Below are 14,310 nucleotides of genomic sequence, written 5' to 3'. Positions count from 1 at the left end.
ATCACCAAATGTTAATTTTGACAGATGTCAATATGATACTCACAGAGTTGCCATATGTAACATGCAATGAAAGTAAAGGGTTCTGTACACATACTGATCTCAATAAAAATATTAAGGCAGTTCACACGATACGATTAACTGTAAAAAAATATATAATATATTTAAATAAATTAGAAAATGGGTTTAAAATGAATTAAGGATTTTGAGAAAAATATATTAATGAAAATAAAGTAATAAGGTGGTTCACATGAGAAAATTCTATAATATATATCTATATATATTTTTTAATGGATAGTATAGAGAAATGCATAAATGAATTGGAGAATATAAAAACGAATTTAAAAAAGAGTATTAATAAGAGTTTTAAGAAGAAATACGTAGTAGATAAATTGGGTAGAATAAATGGTTAAAAAAAATTATACAAAAACTGAAACCTTGGATATTAAAGAATTAACTGAGTATATTTCAAAATTTAATGGTCTATTCGAAGAGGTAGAGAAAATTTTAAAAAGTTTAAAAATAAAACAAGTTTCACAAGAAGCAAGTTCACCGATTATGGCAGCTTTTGATATTTCAATAGTGGGTAAAAACCTGCAGGTGTTCAGAGGTACATTCAAGTATTTAGACGAATTTATTGCGCAAACAGAGTTGCTGCACAATTTAGTAATTGATGAAGATAAAGAGATATTTATAAAATACGTCTACAATTTTAAACTGTCAAATGAGCTACAATGCACTATAGGTAGAACTAATATACCATCAACTTTTGCAGACTTAAAGAAGGAACTGATAGATGATTTTCCGAATCCTAGGAGTTTGCAACAAGTTTTATCTGAGCTTGGAACTGCGAATCAAGGAAACTTGTCGGTGACAGGATATAGGGAAAAGATAGCAGAACTATCAGATCAATTCAGTATGTTTCAGATCAACAGTCTCTCAAAACCATCAGTAGAAACTAAAGAAGCTATTTACAAGGCAAGTGACAATCTAGCTCTCAATGTCTTTGTGAAAGGTATAGACGAAACATACAAAACTATTTTGCTCGCCAATCCTCCACAGACGTTAAATGAGGCAGCCCAAAGGTGCACTATGGCTGAAAAAAGTTTGGACATTCAAGATAAAAAACTGTTTACTATTAGGAAGAGAGAAGATAAGTACAATATTAGCGATGAAAGCTCGAATACAAGGAAATACAATCAAAACTATAGGTTTACTAATAATAACAGGATTAATAATAGATATATGAATAAGTTCGAAAATAATGGATACTACTCGAGATTCAATGGTAACAGGTACGATAATGACAATAGTAGATATAACAGCAACAATAATTCTGGAGTCCGTGAATACAATGAAAATAACAGAAATAATAATGACAACTCTCGCAACATTAATTACCGAGCAAGTAACAACTACATTAGAAATAATCGATATGGAAACTATCCTCAAAATCAATCTCAACGAAAAAGATTGAATACTAATAATGGAACTAATGAATTTAGAGCATTTGCTTATGAGGATGCGGGAAACTGCGATGGCCGGATGACAGAGAAAGTCATCCAAGGAGGCCAAATATAAGAACTTATAACATAAATCTGAAATCCAGCGCATATTTAACATTACTGTGTATGACAGTAAATAAGAATCTTACATTTTTAATTGATACAGGAGCAGATGTATCCGTATGTAAAGATATAAACCTATAAATGAAACCGCGAGATTAACGGTTATTACAGAGAATGCTGTCCATTGCCTGGGGATGTCTGAATTGAACTTGTCGATTGAGACTGAAGTATTAAAACATAGTTTTTATGTAGTCGATACAAGTTTTCCAATTCCAACTGACGGGATAATAGGAAGAGACATTCTAGCAAAATATATGTGCAAAATTGATTTTGAGACTTTCACGATAGCATTCACATTAAAAGGGAACGAAATAGTACTTATATTAAATACAAAGCAACACAAGAGAGAGTTTAGAGTAGCTGCGAGATCTGAAATTATTGTTTCTAATAACATAGAAGAACCCAGTGAAAGTATAATACTCAATAAAAGTGGGATTTTTGTAGCAAATTGCTTGATACCAAAACATGGCGTAAAGCACGCGAAGGTTATAAATACAACTGATATGGATGTTGTAATAAGAGAAATGGATTTGGACATTCACAATTTGAAAGATTATGAAATATACGCTGCGAGAGACAATAACATTCAAAAATGCGACAGGTTGAAGAGGTTAGTAAAGAGTTTAGATATAGGGACAAATGATCCCCATGCGATGCAAACACTTATACAAATTATTCATGAATTCCAAGATATTTTTCATTTAGATGATGAAAAATTAGGTGTTAATAATTTCTATGAACAACGTATTCAGACGATCGATAATTCTCCAGTATATACGAAAAATTATAGAGTTCCGGAAACACAAATGAAGGAAATAAATGAACAAGTAAAGAAATTATTTGATAATGACATTATAGAAGATTCAATTAGTCCTTACAATTCACCATTGCTTGTGGTCCCAAAGAAGTCAACAGACGGTTCTAAAAAATGGCGTCTGGTAGTAGATTTTAGAAAACTGAATAATAAAATTGTCAATGACAAATTTCCATTAACCAGATTAGACGATGTCCTTGACAGACTAGGAAGAGCAAAGTACTTTTCGACATTGGATATGACAAGTTCATTTCACCAAATAAGCCTTCAGGAAGAGTCACGCCCGTTAACAGCGTTTTCAACAGGCAAAGGTCACTATCAGTTTAAACGTTTACCGTTCGGCTTGAAAATATCTTCAAACAGTTTTCAAAGGATGCTGACTATAGCTCTCACAGGACTGGATTCTGTGACATTCTTGTACGTAGATGATATTATAGTCTTTGGTTGTAGTTTGAATCACCACAATAAATATTTAATTGACGTATTCCAAAGGTTGAGAAAATATAACCTGAAATTAAATGCTAGTAAGTGCTGCTTCTTGAAACCTGAAGTTGTGTACCTAAGTCACCTTATCACCGATGGAGGTATTAAGACTGACCCGGCAAAGGATGATATAATAAAGAAATATCCAACACCAACAAACACTGATGAAGTTAAACGATTTGTAGCGTTTTGTAATTATTACCGGAGGTTCATACCAAATTTTGCAGATATTGCAAAATGTTTAAATACTCTTTCAAAAAAGAACAAAAAGATCGAATGGAATGCAGAATGCCAGAATGCATTTGATACATTAAAAACCAAGTTATTGAAACCCCCTGTTCTACAATACCCCGACTTCACGAAACCATTTTATTTGACAACTGACACCTCGAATTATGCACTTGGCGCGGTACTGTCTCAGAATAGGAATGGACACGACTTACCCATATCTTACGCTAGCACAACTCTTAATAAGCACGATTTAACCAAGCCTATAATTGAGAAGGAACTTCTTGCGATTCATTGGGGAATAAATTTTTTCAGACCCTATCTTTACGGTAGACGATTTACTGTGATCACAGATCATAGTCCATTAGTTTCTCTATTTTCTCATAGTAATCCATCCTCAAAGATGACTAGAATTAGAAGGGATTTATGCGATTATGATTTTGTGATAATTTACAAGAGAGGTAAAATGAATACTAATGCAGATGCTTTATCAAGAATAAGATTAAATATCGACACTTTAAAATCGATGATCCCATCACGGGATGATGAGAAACGAGTATTGACCATTGCAAGAAGTATGAATAAGGTTATACAGAATATGGCAACGGTTACAAAAAGTACTGACACTTGCACAGAAAGTAAAACAACTTTTATCTGGAACTGTACTTCTATTGCTGACATAAAAAACATAAAGAAAATTGCATTTATTCCAAACAGGGAATGCAGAGAGTTAAGTATACAAACTTTGAAGAATAATATATTAATAAAGTGTAGTGATAATCCTTTAAGCATCGAGGTGCTTTTGGAGAAGCTGACAACAATAATGTGAAACTTGAGAACGAGCAAGTTAGCATTAAAGAAAAATGATAAAATTTTCGATTTAATAGGAATCCAAGAGTTTAAGGCGATTTTCAATAACATACAATCTAAAAGAAAGACAAACTTACAAATAATATTATTTGATGAGCCAGGTATAGTAATCTGTAAAGATAAACAATTAAAATTAATTCAAGAGTATCACAACTCAGCACATGGGGGACATTTGGGTATACGAAAAACAGTTTTGAAACTAAAACAGCGTTATATGTGGAAAAATTTTAATAAAATGGTAAAGCAGTACGTTTTGAACTGTCCATTATGTAGAATAAACAAACAAACTAAACACACAAAAGAAGAACAAATAAAAAAAGATACTCCAGGAACGAGTTTTGAAACTATATCTATAGACACGGTAGGACCACTCAGAATATCTAGCAACTTTAGATATATCCTTACTATACAATGTGACTTAACTAAATACATAGTAGCAATCCCCATGGAGATGAAGGAAGCGAAAACAGATGCGAAAACCTTAGTTGAAAATTTTGTATTAGTTTATGGAACTTTTAAAAACTTGAAGTCTGACAAAGGTACTGAATTTACTAATGTTTTAATGTCTGAAATATGCAGACTTCTCAATATTAACCAGATCTTTAGCACACCGTACCATCATGAAACACTAGGTTCTATAGAGAGAAACCATAGGGTATTGAATGAATTTCTCTTTAATTATTCTAAAAATGACGAGTGGCACATTTGGATACCATATTTTGCTTTCGCGTACAACACAACTCCGCATGTAGACACAGGTTACATATTCCCCTTTTGAACTTATATTCGGGAGACTACCTTACCTGCCTAATGATAGAATAGAAATGGAAACCCCATTTTACAACACGGAAGATTATGTCGAAGAATTAAGGAAAAGGTTAAAATTTTCTCTACAGAAGGCCAACAATTTTTTGGAAAAATCTAAATTGAAAAGAAGTTCTCTACATACACAAATAAACCCTTTAAATCTTCAGATTGGTGATCTCGTATTATTACGAGTAATTAATCGAAAGAAATGTCAGGCGCCATACCAAGGCCCATATGAAATTATTGAAAGACATGGAGTTAATTCTTTAATATCTGTAGAAGGAAAACCAAGAATGTATCATAATAATATGTTAAAAAAAATGGAATATAATATAAGATTATAAAAATACTGTGTATATTATTATAATATTATCGTATAAGAATATAAAATAATTTTTAATATAAAAATTATTTTTTTTAAAGGGTGAGGGTGTCGTGTTATCGATTATGATCGATATATCCACCTATAGGTCCCTAATTGAAATCACCTGTTTAGAATAATAAACACCTGTTTAGAACTTAACATATGATAATGGCATGTTTAGTTTTAAGGATAAACATAAGAAAGAAAATATGATTAAAAATCCCGTTACGTTTTATATATATGTATGGCGTTTCCTTAAATAAAATCAATCTAGTTTCAAAAGCCTAATTGTTGGCTTAACTAAAAAAGTCTTTCTTTTGCATTCTTGAGTGCAACTTAAAAGAAACTTGCATTGGCGTTTTTGAGTGCCTGCAAATAACCAAAAACACATTTTCCGCCAGTGGCGTTTTTAAGCGCCAGCACCTTAATAGCCAGGTTCCTATTTTTGTATTGAAACCATTACAGTGTGATAAACAAAAATAATTAAAACCTAGTGCTGGGTAGCCGAGTTCCCTGAAAATTCTATGTTGAGTTTCCTTTCCTCTAAAGGAATTAATTCATTAGTAATTCGATTAGTGAGAATGTTCCTTGGGAGCATCTAATGTATTCCAAGAATATCTTCCGTAGAAACTTTTAAAACATTTAAAGTTTTTGTATTAAGAGCTTAGTTTTTATTGGAATTTATATCTGTAGACCCTTTTAAAGAATTTCAATAAATGTTTAAAAAAATCGTATGGCACCTCTTTCTTTTCTTTCTTCGACATTCAAAATCACAGGTAGGGATAGGTACTCGCGCAATTATGCAACCAATGAAATTAAATTCCATTTTGTCTTATTCGTAGGCTATAACAATTACGTAAAACAATATCGATTTTAGGTTTTGCCGATGAGATGAAGTCATTTGCTGATGTTCATAGAAATGGTTAAGAAGAAAATTAAGAAGAAAATTATTTATTTATTTTGTGTTTCTCCTGCACAACAAGACAAAAGTCTTATAAGTTACAGTACAGGATTGTAAATATAATCACATATCCGTGTGTTAAAATCATTAAAAATTACATAATTTTTCTATTATAATAAGGGTAAAAATTGGGGATATATAAATTGTAATAAAGTTATGATAAAAAAAAATATGAAATGATTATGAATAAGCATTAAAAATTGAATTACAATAACAATTTTAATGTTTAAGTTTCATATCCGTAATGAAAACAGCAGAAAGGACATTATGATCATACCAAACGTTTCATGTTATGATTGAAAAATAGTTTTGAAGCCTTTTTTTGAAAGTAGTAACATTGTTGATGCGTTGTAAAACAGATGGTAGAGCATTCCAATGACGTATAGTGCCAATAAAAAATTGCCTTTCAGACACAAGGGTCCTCCGTCTAAAAGGTATAATCTTCTTTCCTCTAAGCGATCTTGTAAATAATAGTGTTTTAAAGAGATACTTCGGGTTTTCTTTGAAAATAGCCTTATGAAGAAATTGTAATGATTTAATTTTAAGAAGAGTGTCAAAGTTTACCCAATAAAGTGATTTGGAGAATTGTGTGACATTTTGTCTTTTTCTTAAGCCATATACATAACGTGTTATGCTATTAAATGCCACGTTCAGTTTATGACGACTTAGTGAATCGCAATTAGCAAATATTTCACACCCATACAGTAAACCTGGCATCAAGAATGTTTTTGCCAAAAGGCAACGAATTTCGGGAGGAGGAGTAGGTTTGTCCAACGACTGCGTTTAAATCGTTATTCCAGTTTAAGGTGTTGTTGAAAATCACGCCAAGATTTTTTACGCTGGAGACCTGTTCAATTTTTTCATTGTTGACGAGGATATCAAAGTTTGGCAGTGAAACTTTTTTGTTTTTATGAATGATCAAACATTTTGATTTAGTTGGGTTTAAAACTAATCCATTCGCTTTAGCCCATTCGCACACTAGGGAGAGATCATCATTAAGTTTTCCTACAAACTGACTTGTTTAGAGGACTACTCAAAAATATCTGCACATCATCGGCATACATGTGCACTTTGCTATGGCGTAGTTGATCAGGAAGGTCATTCGCATATAAGGAAAACAGGAGTGGACCTACGATGGATCCCTGTGGGACTCCCTTTTCACTCACCATGGGTTTAGATATCAACGTTCCTGAATATACTGATTGGGATCTGTTGGATAGACATGACATAACAAGTTTGGTTGAGGTATTAGAAAAATTAAAGAAACGGCGTAGTTTGAAACACAGGTTTTGATGGTCGACAGTATCAAAAGCCTTTGAATGATCGAGTAATACAAGAAAACATAGCTTATTTTCGTCAATCTCACACCTTATTGACTCTGAAACTTCAATTAAGGCGGTGGTACAGCTGTGTTCAGTACGAAAACCTGATTGCACATCACATAGCAGGGAGTCCCTTTGCAAATACTCGCTCATTTGTTTGTGTATTATTTTTTCAAATATTTTTGAAAGGAAGCACAATATTGCTATTGGGCGAAATTCCATATTTGATTTTGGTAATTCCATAGTTGATTTGGAGAAATTTTGACTCTATATCAGTGTAATTTAAATTCCTGTAGTCTCGAAACGAAATTTTTTGGTTTTCCATTGGTAAATTAAGTTTATAAGTCATAAAGATTAAATCATGTTTTGGAAAACAGGGAGCTGATACTTTATCATAGAGCATCACATTAGTTAGATTGTTGACAAAAAATAGATCAAGTAATGTGTTTATAGTAGAAGAAAAATGAGTGGGGTTTTTATTATTTGTTACATGTAAACCGAGAGATAGCATATTATTTATTAACTGTTGATCAACAAGTATATTAGAGTTAAAATCTCCGGCAATGATTACTTCACTATAACCCAGAGTCACCGTTTCTAGTAAGTTTTGGAAAGCCTCAAAATGAATTATATTGTTAGGTCTGTAAACACTACCAATTAACATTTTTGTATTAGATGAATAAGTATTCGATTTTATCTCCTACGGATGATTTTAATAATAATGTGGAATTAATATTAGCTTTTACATAAATTGCCGAGTATCCTTTTAGACATATTAGATTGTCGGGAATAGACGTATTGAGCCAAGTTTCTGAGATGCAAACGACATCGATGTCAGAGTTTTCAAAACTGAATTTAAACTCGTCGATTTTATTCATTAAGCTTTGTGAGTTGATATGACAAATATTGATTCCTTCTCGTTGGCTGGCTAAAATTTTGACTAAATTTTTTGTGACGCAATTGGAACCTCTATTTGTACCATCAATTTGTGTCATAGATTGATATATTGAAAAGTGTTGCAGCATCAACAATGTTTGTGTATATAAAATATGAGGCCATGGCAATATTTATGGGAATGGTATTGATCATAGGATTTATAAAAATACATATATTGTTTGAAATTAAAAAAATAAATAATAGTGTTATAACAGTGGTAATAAAATTTGTTTTGTAGAATGTTAAAAAACATGTAATATCAAAGATAATCCTCTTGGGCATAAAAAGCTCATATCTAAAATTGTGGTTCCGTGGGTGAATACTCTCTCGCATGTCGAAATGCATCAAGAATTTTGGGGTGGTATACACAAATAGGTTCAGTGCTGCTGTTGGATTTAATGTACACCAGCCCACGAAAAGTGTATGCAGCTTGTATCAAGGCCTTTTTTTTCAAGTGGATGGCATCTTGTAGAAGCTGGTAGTTGGTGTTGGATATGTTTTCGTTGACGTAATATTGACTGTTTGACTTGAACCCAATGGAACTTAAGAAAAGTTTCCTGTCATGCATTTTTTTGTAGCTTGTTAACGTTTTGAGAAAAAAATTCTTGTCATACGGCGACAAAAATTTAACAATTATAACACCATCGGGGGAGTTAACTTTCTTGGTGTTGTTCCGATTTTTTAGACGATGTACGGATCGTACACAAGGTGCCGCTGTATTAATGGAATTGCAAATATTTCCGAAAACTTCAAGCAGATTTTCTTCAGTGTTATAAGGGATACCGTTGATCCGAATTTCGCAAGCAACGTGTGAGTTTTCTTGCCTTAGAAGCTGCATTCTCAAATCTTTAAGCTCTGATTTCATTTCAGTAACGTCATCAGAGACTCGTTCAAGGTTGGAAACGCGAACTGTGACATGTTCTAAATCGGATTTAAGCACACCGAAATCGGTTCTAAGCTCCTCTAGTCTTTTATCCAATTCGTTTAGGATCCGATCTTCAGTTTCTTTCAGCAAGCACTTAAATTCTGCCATAAGACGCTCACTATGTTTCTTAAAACGATCATCAAACATCTGCATCATTCTGAATGGAGAGTCTGTAGATCGTGGAGTCTTCGAAACGTTGCCAAAAGATCGAACATAACTATCCCTGTCTCGCTTTGGTGCTCGCGTGACGGTATTTTCGGTGTCATATTCAATTTGCATATTATTTTGTGTAATGTCGTTTTCATTTGTTTCGAAAATTGTGGGAATAACGTATTTTTATTTTTCTTTTAAATGTATTGTTATTTGTCTGTAAATGATCACAGGGAGATATTTGACTAGTTTATAATGTGTAGTTTTTTTTAATTGTTTTTGTGTTGCATACTTTTAGGCGCAAATTAGAATATATTGATGTGAATCGTTTACTAACACAGGTTCTGTTACTAACAGATAATAATTATAATAATAATGCTAATGTTTTTAGACGCTGGCTTTTAAACCCTGGTCGCAGCCCGTGATATTTGCTTAAAATGAATTCGTTAATGTCAGGTTATTATCTATTAAACGTCCGTTACTAATGATTTCAACTTAGAAAATAATATGTTTTGTTACTATATATATATACATATATATATATATATATATATATAGTAACTGTAGGTCTATTCTTACATGCCAATCCCTTGGTTTTTGATTGAGAAAGTACTCTTACTGCATTCCGAACAAATCCTTGACTTTATATGAATTTAACAAAAAAGTCTATTTTTTTAATTGTTTGAGTTTTAGGCTAATTCCGAGCTTTATAAGCATGAAATGGCAAGATAACAGACAATACTATAACAAAAAGCAAAAAAACACCAACAAATTTTAGCAAATACCGCAGTTTTACGTCAACGTTCACAACCATTTTTGGGGGCGCTTACGCGACCATTGGCTTTAGGTGGGTTAAATTATCTCTTAATTGCTAATTTAATTTTCACTTGTGACAGAAGTCCTTTTTTCAAGATGAGTTGTTCTTGGTTTATTTTAAAATGTGTTGTTTTTATTATTTGTTTCCCTTTCTTCGTTTTTTGGTTTAATTACAGTAGTTTTTACTTAGCTGCCAAAACAAGTTTTGAACGCATTTTGTGACAGCAAAGCGAATTTTGCACTTATCTTTAGTATTTTAGCTGCCAAAAAGTGGCAGTTATTCGATTCACCCACCAAAGAAAATGCCAAAGAATTGACCCTTAAATGTGACAATCAACTTTACCTTTCCTAAAATCCGAGAACTATTTTGGAATAATTTGGAGTAATTGTTCCACAAACATCCCAGAATGGACAAGGGAGACTTCATTCAAATTAGCTCAATGATATCGCCGATTCCGAAAGGAGTGCCTTAAGATACCACTTGGAGAGAAGTTTTATATGGGTGAAATATTCAGGAAATGTCGCTAACATTACTGAAGAATATTTTGCCACCGTGGAAAATTTTATGTTGCTTGGCCTAGGAATCAAACCACAGACCTTCTGAGTGCCATTACATCACGGTGGTAGGGATAGATAAGTCGACTTGCAGTTAATCGAATAATCGACTTTTTGCAGTCAAAAATCTAAAAATCGTAGTCGACTTTTGTCTGGAGGAAAAATCGCATAATCGATTATCTTGTGATCGATTTTCGAGTTTACCCATAGATTGTGGACTTGGCGAAAATCGACAAATAGTCGATTATAATCGTTTTTCTGCGGTTATGAAAAAGTCGAATTTTAAGACAACTGAAATAATCGCGAGACCGAAAAATCGCATTTTTAGCTTTAGACCAAAATCGAAAGGTGCCCTACACGGTGGCACCCAACACTGAAACATATCAAAGTCCGTATTTTGCAATAGTTCATAAAAATTAATTAATTTGCAATTATTAACATTAGTGTTGTTGCAACAACCTGCATAAGTAAACTAAAAGAAACAGCCCTTCTAAGACATCCCACTTATAATAATTCTCACCATATGTGTTCAAAATCTTGTTATTGTTCTAATTAGGGATTTACTCAAGAAATTCAGGTGAGCTAACAAAGTTCGTACTTACTTACTTAGTTGCCCCATTACAGAACATTTGTTCCATAGACCGAACTAAGAAAAGATCTCCATTCCTCTGTTTTTCGCTTGACTTTTTGGAATACCGCGCCTTTCCATTTCTTCATCCACTTGTTTGCCTTTTTAGCTGGTTCATCATCGCTCATTCTCATGATATGGCCTAGCCAACGCAATCGTTGCATCTCGATACGTTTAACTATATTCATGTCTTTGTATAGCTGATATAGCTCGTGGTTCATACGACGTCGATATTCACCGTCAACGCAAATCGGCCGTAGATATTTCGAAGAATTTCCTCTCAAACACACCAAGCACTGCCTTATCTGCTTGCGCAAGTACCCATGCTTCGGAGCCATACATTAACACGGGTAGTATCAGCGTTTTGTATAGTGTTATTTTTGTTTGACGAGATGTGGCTTTGTTTTTAAATTGCTTACTTAGACCATAGTAACATCTGTTGGCCAATACAATTCTTCTTCTTATTTCACAACTGATGTTGTTTTGTGTTTATGGCAGTGCCGAGGTAGACGAAGTCTTTAACTACCTCAAAATTGTAGGTACCAACTTCCACAGTTGGTCCGAGCTCTATGGACGCTTTGCGCGTCGACACCATCAATTTGGTCTTTTCGCCGTTTACCGCCCAACCCACTTTCGCAGATTCTGCTCCGACCTTCCTAAAGGTATCAGTTACTTCCTTTACTGATCGCCCCATGATGTCTATGTCATCAGCATAGGCAAGTAACATGTGGCTATTGGTGTAAATTGTGCCAAATGTTGAATAGTTCACACGAAAGGCTGTCTCCTTGTCTGAAACCTCTTTTGGTACAAAATTCTTCGGAGAGGATCTTTCCAATTTTAACTGAGGACCTAGTATCAGTTAAAGTCATCTTACAAAGCCGGATGAGCTTTGCAGGGATACCAAATTCAGACATTGCGTGGAATACCTTTGATCGGAGGGGACTGTCGAATGCTGCTTTATAATCAACAAAAAGGTGAAATATGTCGATCTGCATCTCTTGGGTCTTCTCTAGGATTTGCCGCAGGGAAAATATCTGGTCAATGGTGGACTTGCCAGGTCTAAAGCCACATTGGTATGGTCCAATTATTTCGTTGACCATTGGCTTTAGTCGTTCGCACAATATCCGTGACACTATCTTATAGGCAATAGGGAGAAGACTTATGCCCCTATAGTTTGAGCATACAGTCTTATCTCCTTTCTTGTGGAGGGGATATAGAATGCTCAAGTTCCAATCGTGGGGTACGCGTTCTTCCTGCCAGATGGTGCTAACAAGCTGATGCATACACCTTCTTATCAGCGCGTCGCCTCCGGTTTTTAACAGCTCGGCTGGTAAGCCACCGGCTCCTGCTGCTTTATTATTCTTCAGCCGGTTGATTGCTGAGCACGCTATCTGTATCTGTTACCAGATTACCTTGCTGGTCTCTACAGGAGGATGTGCCTGTACCAAAGCCATCTGTTTGATGTTTCACTCTTTGGTAGAATTTTAGGACTTCATTCTGGCTCCTGTATATCTCGATTTTTTCACACTCCCGCTTTTCCATTTCTCTCTTTTTCTTGCGGAAAAGACGTTTCTCTTCTCTCCTTTTCTCCCGATATCTCTCTCGAGCGCTACGCGTTGCTACTGATTGCAAAGTAGCTCTATATGCCGCATTTTTCTCTTCGGTAGCAGCACGACACTCCTGGTCATACCATGAATTCCTTTGTGGAGGTCTCTGGAATCCAAGTATGGATTTTGCGGCTGTTTGCATGGAGTGGGCAATATGTTGCCATTGTGTTGTTATGTTATAGGGACAAGGAGTGCTCGCGTTAAGCAATTGGGCTAGTTGAGTGGAATATATTGTGGCTATATGTTGTGTTTGCAGCCTATCGATGTCCAACTTCCGCGTTGAGTCTGTTCGTGCTTTATTTGCAACGTTTAGACGGGTACGTACCTTTGCTGCAACAAGGTAGTGGTCCGAATCAATGTTTGCGCCTCGGAACGATCGTACATCCAACACGCTGGAAGAATGTCTTCCATCTATTACAACATGATCAATTTGATTACTTGTTTTTTGATCTGGAGACAGCCAGGTGCCCTTATGAATATCGAGATGATTAAATCTGGTACTGCTAACTACCATGTTTTTTGCAGCTGCAAAGTCTATAAGCCTCATACCATTGTCAGATGTTTCACTGTGGAGACTGAATTTCCCGACTGTTGGGCCAAAGATATTCTCCTTTCCAATTTTGGCATTAAAATCGCCTAGAATGATTTTAATGTCATGGGCAGGGCAATGGTCATATGTTTCTTCTAAGCGCTCGTAAAATATATCTTTGGTCTGTTCGTCCTTTTCTTCAGTGGGAGCATGAGCACAAATAAAGCTGATGTTGAAGAATTTAGCTTTTATTCGAATTGCAGCAAGTCTTTCATTCACTGGGGTGAAGCTGGATACCAGATGTTTTAGTCTCCGACTAACTACGAATCCGCAACAAAACTCATGCTTTACGTCATGGCAGCTGTAATACAGTGCGTCATCTTTAGGTGTTGTTGTGACGCCTTTCCCAATCCATCGTATTTCCTGTATGGCAGTAATATCGGCCTTGTACTTTTCAAGTACGTCTGCCAATGCGAAGACTGCACCTTCTCTATAAAGAGTGCGAACATTCCAGGTGCAGATTCGCAGATCATGGTCCTTAAAACGTTTGCGGGGTTCGTCAACTTTAGAGGGGTTTGTTTTTCTTTTCTTTCGTTTTTTCATAGTAGGATGTTTTTTCTAGGGGAGGGTTACTAACCCGACGCCCAAAACCAAGTTTTTAACGTTCTTGTGGGTGAACGTGCGGCACAT

The 14,310-nt window shown here is 34.7% G+C and overlaps 1 protein-coding gene across 1 annotated transcript in view; it reads right to left on the bottom strand.

The window, feature by feature from the left end:
* Nucleotides 1-21: 21 nt before the first annotated feature.
* Nucleotides 22-14,310, bottom strand: part of LOC141387172 (uncharacterized) — a 141,951-nt gene continuing 127,662 nt past the window's right edge. Inside the window, exon 3 of the mRNA XM_073956444.1 lies at nucleotides 22-138. Coding sequence (XP_073812545.1) covers nucleotides 135-138 — 4 coding nt within the window. The 3' untranslated portion in view covers nucleotides 22-134. The remainder of the gene's footprint in view (nucleotides 139-14,310) is intronic.

The sequence above is a fragment of the Musca autumnalis genome, unplaced genomic scaffold (assembly GCF_047663935.1).
Source record: "Musca autumnalis isolate F117 unplaced genomic scaffold, ASM4766393v1 scaffold_1, whole genome shotgun sequence".
Taxonomy (NCBI): domain Eukaryota; kingdom Metazoa; phylum Arthropoda; class Insecta; order Diptera; family Muscidae; genus Musca; species Musca autumnalis.
Note: the sequence above shows the minus strand (reverse complement) of the source record. Positions and strands in the feature narration are given on the sequence as shown.